A 9,400-nucleotide genomic window follows, 5' to 3' on the forward strand; every position below is an offset into this window, starting at 1 on the left:
GGGGGGTGTTACACAATTAAGGCCTGGGGCTCGCCTCCCACCAGGGAAAAGCTTGCCAGAAAGGCACCAATTTATTCTTTCTATTGATATAAATTGATTAATTATGGAAGGCAATGTGTTGCTGTTTCTAATCAAAGAAATAAATCAGAGCTCTCACGTTAGTCAAGGGAAGCGCTCAGCCTGCACAAGGGTACACAGCCCGATGGGGCGGCTCTGCCTCAGCCAGGATCCAGCCCTCTCACACGACCAGAATCTCAGCTCTTGGAGTGGGAAAAAGGGTGCTGCAAGCAAAGGAGACATTCTTCTTCCTGAAAACATCTGTCACAAATCCCACGTGCAGCAGCACCCCTGTGAGCCCATGCACCCACAGCACCACCAGCAGAATGGAGACAACCCTGGGCACCCAGAACCAACAGGGTGACCAGAGCATTTCAAAATGTTGCTACAACTGAGTTAAACCTGCACAGGAGGAGGCTGAGACTGGCACCCCTCCTCCTTCAGAAACCACATCTGAATGCCCAGGCAAGACTTAAAATCTGAACATAGAAGCAGCTTGCATTTTCAAAACGGTTTAAAGAAATTTTTTTTTTTTTTTTTACACTAAGAAATGCAAATAAACTCAGTGGAGCTGGTTTCCTCCCAGCAGCCACACCACTTGCGTGTCTTTCACATTTGCTCTTGGGAGCCATGGGGTCTGGAGGTGGCAGGGGGGAGCCAGGGCAGTGACAGGGGAACATGCCAGCAGTGTGCCCTCTCCCAGCTCAGACAGGCACTAATCCCAGCAGGTAGCTCACAAATAAATCAAGTGGTTAATTATTTCAATAAGTAACTATTCTCTTAAAAGCACCTTACTGCCTGCTCACAGGCTTCCAGAGGGGCTGAGCACACGGGCTGTGCTCATCTCACCCCAATTTCAGTTAAACAAGTGAATAACCTCACCCACCATCAGGGCACAGATGAACCAAGGCAGCCCAGCTCGCTCCCACATTAGACACAGGCCCTGCACACTCTTTTTTCTTTGTTACGTTCACACAACCCTGCGCTGCCTACACCTGATGTGGTTATTTGTGCCCACATGTGGGATCCAGCCCACACTCCACCACTTGGAAGCCACCACTGGGCGCCTGGTTGCAATTACAATGGCCTCTCCCCCAGCGTGGCCGTTTTCTTGTCAGGGAATATGGCACAAGATCTTTCTGTGTATTGAGATCATGTCAAGATCAAAACCAGAGCAGGAACCAGCAGAGTTGGCAGCCCTGGGTGCTGCTCGAGGGCTGTGTGTGGTGCCGGGGGGCTCCATGGGAAGGCAGGGCACTGCAAGGGGACACACATGTCCCTCCCAGGAGCTCTCCTCCATGCCAGCCAGGAAGGGAGGCCGTCACAGCAAGAAGCATCGCAGCCCTGGACATCCTCAAGCAGGGGATGCAGCAGAGGTTTGCAGGTGATGCTGAGCCCCCTGCGGCTCATTTCACCAGGAAGCAGAGCCGTGTCCTGTGGGGACAGCCCCAGCCCCTCTTGCTGCCCCACTCCCACAGAGCCCCCAGGCCCCCATTGTGCCCCAAAGAAGCACCAGTAGCCCAAGGGCGAGCACTGAAATGGCCAGGGAGACACAGAACTGCACCACTGGATGGATAATGCTCTTCTTGGAGACCCCAGGCACAACACTGGAAAATTCAGGGTGCACCCCCTGAACAGACGGCCACGCTGCTCCATCCCCAAGAACTACACGGTCCCTACAGCCCCCCCAAGCAGCACAAAGGATGCCCAACATCCCAGGCAGAAGCCCCCTCCCCCTTACTGGCCAGTTCCTGCTCCCTGAGCCAGGAAAGTCCTCTGCCCCCTCCACACCTGGGGCAGGTCCCACCCTCCCTGCATTTATAACCCACAGGTGCCCCATGGCTGCAGTGGCATGAGCCCCACATGGGACTGTGGCAGAATGGGGACAGATGGGGCATTTTCAGGGGAAAGCGTGGCTCTCCCTGTTACAGGTTATAAAACATTCCCAGGGCACGTCAAGATGAAATGTATAATTGTAAATCAGTCCTGCTGCTCTCCTGCATCTCCAGACCTACACAAGCAGGGAAGTTTTAATTTCTTCTTTTTGAGCTTTTCTTCCCCCGATTTTTGTTCTTTCCCTTCTGTCCTCCTAAATTTGGAATAAAAGAAAACTTAGTCAATCAAAATTTTTGAAAGCTCTTGCAATCCTGCTCTTCATGGCTTATGGAGCAGTTGGGATGGAGGGGGAGGCCCAGGGCACAAGGAACTACCACATTTTGAATAGCTGGATTTTCAAAATAAAAATGGGGTTAGAAATGGAGACCTTGGTTAAGTGCAACAGGGCTCAGAACTTCATTTCACACTTGGCAGCGAAGCTAGATCTCCATCATCTTCTTGCTCTGGCACTTCCCCCATTTAACTTGGTACTCCAAAGGCATTTCTGCAGCTCTAGCAGCACAAAGGATCTCACCACTGTCCTCTGAGCAAGCAGATGTGGGCATGTCACTGCCCAAACTCTTGTGGGAGCTCACTTGGAAACACTTGCCTGAGGAAGCACCAGCATTGGGTAGATAGATGGTGGGTGCAAGCCTGAATTTTTAAGCACATTCTCCCAGCACCTGCTGTCGTGGGGGGAAATATCTACCTTCCAGGTTTCTGGATTTTTAGCAATCTCAGATAGACACAATGAAGGGAAAAAGTCATAAAAATAGCCACGTGGGACCGTGACTCCTCCCCAGCCCGCCCCAGTGGTGCGTGATAGCAGGCAGACAGAAGACATCAGCACAGTGCAGCAGCATCTTTTCATAATTTTATTTCCAGAGGTCTGTGCAGAAAGATACAGTGGTGATGCCTGTCCCTGAGCCTCCACAGGAGTTTTTGGGGTGTATTTTTGAAGGATTCCTGACCCCGTGGCACCTCCCACGCAGGGACGGCAGCGCACTGGAGGGAGCAGCCAGTGATCCCTGGTAGTGCCGCTTCCCAGCAGCACTGTGGGTTCCCATTGGGTAAGACCCCCAGGTCCTGCCTGAGCTCGGTAGCCACAGACCCAAAGCTGGGGTCCACAAGCTGATATTGCTGATAAAGGACACCACAAAAGGGGTTTGAGCTTAGATTTCCCTAGTGCCCACTGCCTGTTATCAGGGAAAAGGCTCCTAAATACGCTTCACCAAAGCACCTACAGTAAAGAGCCGAAGTTTTGTTAGTAAACCTTGGTCCTTGGTGACATGGCACAAGAGCATCCGCCAAGGTGTGAGCTGACACCTTCAGTAAATCAGCTGCTGACTTTTCTTAAATCTCCTTTTCTAATTAGGTGCCAGTGATGACAAAGGTGGTTTCTCCTCTGCACAGACAGGAGAAACACCCGTTGCACCGGCACGTGATGGGATCCCCATCCTGCCGGCCAAGGGAACCCTCCCAACCCCGGGGAATGAAACATCCCGGTGGAGAACTGCTGGGTGAGACCACTGAATCTCAAGCAGCCACTGCTCGAGCGATGCCCCCCTTCCCAAATCCCAGCCCATCCCTCACATGCCAAATCGCTTCTTGAGCTGAAACCCCCATGACGCTGGTGGAGCCCCACCACAGGACAGCGCCATGGGACCTGAGTGCTGCAGGTGACTGGGGAGTGATACGGCGCAGATCCTGGCAGAGCCCCCAGCCCAGCCACCATCTCGCACCAAGCAGCTTCGGTTGGCAGCACATTGCTCTCTGCTGGGGCTCTTGAAAACAAAAGAAACAGCCCAAAACACTGCTGTGGTGGACATAAGCCTGAGCTGGGAGATTTCATCCCGGGCACCTTCCCCCTTCCTACCCAAAGCCACTTTTATTGTCTTGATCTAATGAAGTGCAGACTTCACCTGGACAGACCCATAAGTGGCTCCTCTCGGAGGCAATGAATACAAATACTTGACCTCATGAGCTGCGGGGCAGCAATTAGTTTAAGCAGGGGGTTTGTGTAACACTTCAAAAGTCTTAATCCGTGCGGTCAGCCCTGGCACGGTATTTGCCAGAACCTATTGAGTAGTCTTAATGAGTCTGCAAAGCAAGCTTTCAATACATTTTGGGTCGCTTCAGATGCTTTAAATGGCATAGTCTATATGGTATTGTGCGGCTTTAGAAAGGTCCGGGCTTTAAAAAAGTATGGCTCCCTTTCACAGGGCAGACAGAAACCATCTTTAGAGCCGGGACCCTTAACGTTTTGCATATCAATATGGCTGGGGCTGAATGCAGTCACTCAGCTGAGAAATAGGATCACTATCAGCGTTTCCAGGCTTTCACAGGCACTTGGGAAACTTTAAAGCCCTTCGTGGAGAATAATTTGGTCGAATGTCGTGGCTGGAAACAAAACCTAAACAAGCAGAGCGCAGTCCATCATGCAGAGATGCCAGTGAGAATGACAACAGGCTCCAGTCGCTCTGACATCCAACCCCCAGCGGGTCGGTGGCCGGGACACTTGCAGTCCCAGGGGCACCCCGCACTGAGCGTGGGGTGCCGAGTCCCACCTGGTGATGGCCGCATTGCTCAGCATGCCCTGGAGTTTTAACCAGCAGAAAACCAGCCCTGATTTTGTCTCTTCTCACTATTCTTTTACAATGTCCCAGTTTCTTAATACGGGCCATAGAGCCCCAAGCTCTGGCACCACGCTGGCGGCATCTGTGTCTGTCCCCAGCACCCCTCACACAGGCAGGGACCCACACCACGATGCCCTGCTCCCCGCGCAGAAACAGGCAACTGTTTGCATTGAACTCCAACATCATGTTAAGCTCATCCCCACACATGTCACTTGTCCCAGCAGCGACCAGACGAGCCCAGAGGCTGAACTGGACAAAGGTGCCAAAGCTCGGGTACAGCTCAGCACATCGGTGCAGAAAACACGTGTCACCTCCAAGGAGCACAAAGGAGGTGCCAGCAGCCGGGATATGGGGAGAGGTGCCGGTGTAAAACCACCCCGGAGCTGGGAGGAAAGGGGCTGGGGTCTGTTGTGCATCCCAGGAGAAGGGGTACCTGCTGCCTCCATCGCCCCCAGGCAGCAGCAGCGAGGAGGGGAGGACATGCCTGGTGGGACAGTCAGCTTTGCATGATGGAAGAAACTGAGGCCAAAACATATTTGCAAACAATGCAGGGCCTGAGGGCCCTTGAAAACATATAATTAGCTCATTAAAGAGACAAATACAAGTCACTAATAAGATATGAGAGGTTAATTAAATGTTTTCCCCATCTTTAATTAAGGGAAAACCAGTTAATTCAGATTAAACTAATTTCTGCAGCCTCCCATGATGGCCCTCTATGGCTGCAGACTTGAAAATCTATTGAGATTATTGAACTGAAAGGTCAGAGTTTGGGGCTTTTGTCTGCTGTGCTTGGGTGAATTCAGGGGAAGCAGGGATTTTCATCCCAAGGGTTACAAATGCCCTGCTTTATCATCTGGGTTACTCAAAGAACATAAGAAGGTATGTGATATGCAACTCCCTCTCCCTAACCCCAGACCTGGCATTTATTCAAAACTACTGCCGTTAATTGTTTTTCTTAACTAGGAAATTCCTGCAGAGTATTTTCTATCTGCAAAACATACCCCACGCTTGGGGTCTGCAGCTCAGCCGGCCTCACCCACCACCCCACAGCAGCCGCTGCCTGTGCTCAGCACCAGAATTTGATTTAGCAAAAACCCACCGGCCGCATGGCCCAGAGGCCAACTGGTTTCCAAAGCTTTTATTGTGGATGGAAGAGCCAATGTCCCCCCACACACACACACACACCCCCGTCCACACGCTCACACTCTCCCACTCACCACCCAGAACACTCACGGTTAATACAGATTAGCAAGAATTTATGTGGAAGAATATTTAATCTGGTCAGGGAGGGGAGAGGGGTCATCTGTGGGTTTATTTCTTAAATATTTCTCTCTACTCCAGAAGGGTCCGTTTCTCACCAGAAGAGGTCTGATATAAATTAGAACAAAGGGAGGAGGTTGCTGGTGGGGCGGCCACAGGCATCCCTGGACCACGGCAGCTCCAAGTATCCCTGGACCGTGGTCCTGGCTCTGCACACTGCTGGGCAGACCAGGTCCCAGCTCAGCAGCGTGCCCTGTGGATGGCTCAGTCCCACCCAAAGTCCTGCCCTGTCATCTGATAAAACTTCATGTTGAAGGGTCTGTAAAACTCCCGCAGGCGTTGGACCACCTGCATGTCGATTTTGGGGTGCGGCCGCCCCTTGGATTTCCCCAGGCAGCGGGGCTTGCTGCCACCCTCCGGCTTCTTCAGGCAGGGAAAGCCCTTGGTCTCGTTAAAATAGAAATGTTTGTCCGTTACCACCCTCTTGAGACCCAGAAAGTCCTGGACACGGCCCATCTCCCCGGCCGGGTCGCTGACGAGCCTCTCCCCACTAACGAAGAGGAATTTGGAGAGGGGGAAGTACTGCAGCCAGTTGTCCAGGTGCTTGGCGTAGATCCCGATCCTAACCGCGCTCCAGCTCGTGTCGATCAGTCCCGTGCTGAGGTTTTTGAAGGCTAGGGCCTGGAAGCTGGGGATGGAGGGGTTTTTGGAGAGTGTCTGTGTGTAGTCGGAGATGGCGCGGGTGACGGGGTTACGCACCACCACGATCAGCTTCGTGTCCCGGGACATGTTGTAGATGCGCCGAGGAGCCTCCTTGGTGACAAAGTAGCTGGGGGTCTTCTCCATCGTGATCTGCCCCTCCAGTGTCCGTGGCATCAGGCTCCTGAGGAGAGAAAGGGACACGGTCAGGACTCACTCAAAACACAGCTGCTCTGACCTGATGCCGTGATGGGGACAAGCAGGAGCAAACCCTAAAACTTGGCCAGAAATGCCCAGAGGCACCCCAACTGCAACTGCCCCTCTCCTTCCCCTCCTGCCAGCCAGGGACACTACCTTGTCACACCCCACCAGCCACCTCCTTGTCTTCAAAAGCCTCACTAGGAGTCCCCCTGACTGGGTCTTTCCTTCCCTCACCTCGTCTCAGCCTCCCCTTCATCCCCGCCAGGATCTGTCCCAGAGAAGGGGCTCCCTGTCACTCTGCCCCACAGGCAACACCATCCAGAGGGTACTTGCAGGCTGTCGATCCACCTCAGAGGTTCCCCACAACCCCCTTCCCAACCCTGGGAACCCCTCCTGCCCGCTCTTCCTCCACCCCAGTGAGTTTCAGTGGTGGCGATCGGTCTCTTGGCATGAAGGTTTTGGGATGGGGCTGGTTTTTGTCCCAGCCTCTGACCGATTACAGTTACTGGATGTGCCGACAGACCACATAGGGTTGCAAAGAAGAAAGAGGTAAATATGCATCCACGGGGGGTAAACCCAAGCAGCCTACCAAGAGATGCCTACCAAGGCTCCAAACTCCTCTGCCTCCAGACAGCAAGCAGTTAAGACCAGAAAAAGACTGTTTCCTTTTCTTAAAAAAAGGCAGAAAACCTCTCAGGGCCCAGTCATTGTGCTGTGTAAAATTCACTGCCCTGATTGTTCCCTTGTGCACTTTAATGAGGCATTAATTGCCAGAGAAATTACCCAGGCATGTCACCCTGTGAGGAGAGCCAGGGGCTGCAGAATGGGTCCCCCCTGCCACCAGCACAGGCACCTGCCCCAGAGCCCCTGTCCCCCAGAGCCCCTCACATTCCCCTTCTTGGGAGCAGACATGTCCTCTCTGGTCATCCTGGTGAAGAAGGGTTTCCCCCAACATCTGAACTCCCTGAGCCAAGATTGCGGGGCCAGCTGGGAGGCAGCTCATGGTCCCAGCGTGGCTCCCCGACACGCAGTGCCACCCCCACCTGCTGCTGCTCCCCATGGTTCCCCTTGCTGACAGATGTGCCAGGGGACTGGCAGCTCTAGCTGCTGCATCCCAGCCATATCCCACCAGCTCCCTCCCACAGCACCCGCACAGGAGCCCTTGCCAACAGGCCCCACATGGACGCAGAGATGGAGCTCACTCTTTGGGAGGGCTCATCTGGGATTGAAACGGCTTCATCTCCTCTGTGCTGTCACAAGCTGTGCTCCCCATCCCCTCCATCATGCTCAGGGTGACGTGCATCCTCCACCTCCCCAGCCACATAAAGGAGAGGAGTCTCCTGCTGAAAGCCCTGGGCTGGAAACTCATTCTGCTTGGAGCACAGCAGTGTTCTGCCCTGGTGCCAGGGTCTCAGCCCTGCTGTCCACCCGATCTGGGTGGCTGTCCTTGCACCAGGTCTGTCCTGAGCAGGAGGCTGCTTTCCCGTAGGGAGGGGACGTGAAGCTTTCAGAGCATTGCTTAATACCAAAGGAAATGACCAAACCCCTTCATTAGTTCTAAAATAAAAACTACATGTTTGTGTGCACGCAGAAATACATGTAATCATATACAGAGTAATCCCATCCTTTGCTCCCGCCTAGGATTTAGCAGATGCAGAGCACTTAACCTAGCAGGCAAGCACTGGTTTACAATGGGAAACTGAGGCACCAAGCAATGACGTGGCTTGTGTAGGAGCTGCCTACATTCATCCAGGCAACAACATCCGACAGAAAATCACTTGTATGGGTCAGCAAACACACGGGGATCCAACCCGAGCTGTTCCACACCCAGAGGCATCCCAGGATGAGCTCCAGGGATCAGGAAGTCTCCTGAAAAAAGTACCAATACCCAAATCTTAACCGTGACAAGGGATAAAATAAAGCAAAAAAAAAAAAATCAAGTTTAACCAAGAGGTTTCACTTAACTGAAAGGAGAGAGTTGGGACTGGACAGACTCTTTCCTGCAAGGACTCTCCATTTTGCCTGAACTTGGAAGAATTCTGATTTTATAACTTGAGGATCCCCCTGGGGCTGCTCCACCCCATGTCCCTTGGGGGTCTCTAGAAAGGAGAGGAGCTTCCCTGGCCTGTCCCCGCACAACCTCTCCTCCCTCACCCTGTCAGGGGCAGGGTTTTTTTTTAACGTTGCTTGTCTGAGGCCAAGCCGACCAGCTCAAGGACAGGGAGAGCTCCAAATCCCTGCCCAGACAATCCCTGCAGGAACGCTGGCAGAGCAGGAGGATGAGGATGGACCTTCCCACGGGTGGCTGGGTCCCACAGCAGGGCTGGCTCTTGGCAGCGGCACTTTGGGGCAGGACGGGGTGTTTTAGGGATTCCCATCCCGCTGCTTGGAGTGGTGGCACTGGTGGGGGAGCTGGGTCCCCACAGTGGGAGGGGACGGGCTGAGCTAGTTCTGTGCTGTGGGGAAGGCAGGGCTCTGCCCAGCAGCATCTGTTCTTTATGTAATGGGAAAAGGCTTGAGGTTTCTGGGTTTTTTTCCCCTGGACGCAGGAAAGAACACTTTATTAAAAGCATTTGCGAGTGATGCTGGGCCCCGCACAACTCCCTCCCCCAAACAAGAGTCAAAATCCACTTGTGGCTTTCTCCCCCGCCCCCCCAGGATTCATGGTCATG

General features: G+C 53.3%; 1 protein-coding gene across 1 annotated transcript in view; it reads right to left on the bottom strand.

The window, feature by feature from the left end:
* Nucleotides 1–5,132: 5,132 nt before the first annotated feature.
* HS3ST6 (heparan sulfate-glucosamine 3-sulfotransferase 6) overlaps nucleotides 5,133–9,400 on the bottom strand; it is a 40,059-nt gene continuing 35,791 nt past the window's right edge. Inside the window, exon 2 of the mRNA XM_026859255.1 lies at nucleotides 5,133–6,711. Within this exon, the coding sequence (XP_026715056.1) occupies nucleotides 6,093–6,704 (612 nt within the window). The 5' untranslated portion in view covers nucleotides 6,705–6,711 and the 3' untranslated portion in view covers nucleotides 5,133–6,092. The remainder of the gene's footprint in view (nucleotides 6,712–9,400) is intronic.

Source organism: Athene cunicularia, assembly GCF_003259725.1.
Source record: "Athene cunicularia isolate RWA chromosome 14 unlocalized genomic scaffold, athCun1 chr14_part1, whole genome shotgun sequence".
In the NCBI taxonomy this organism is placed as follows: domain Eukaryota; kingdom Metazoa; phylum Chordata; class Aves; order Strigiformes; family Strigidae; genus Athene; species Athene cunicularia.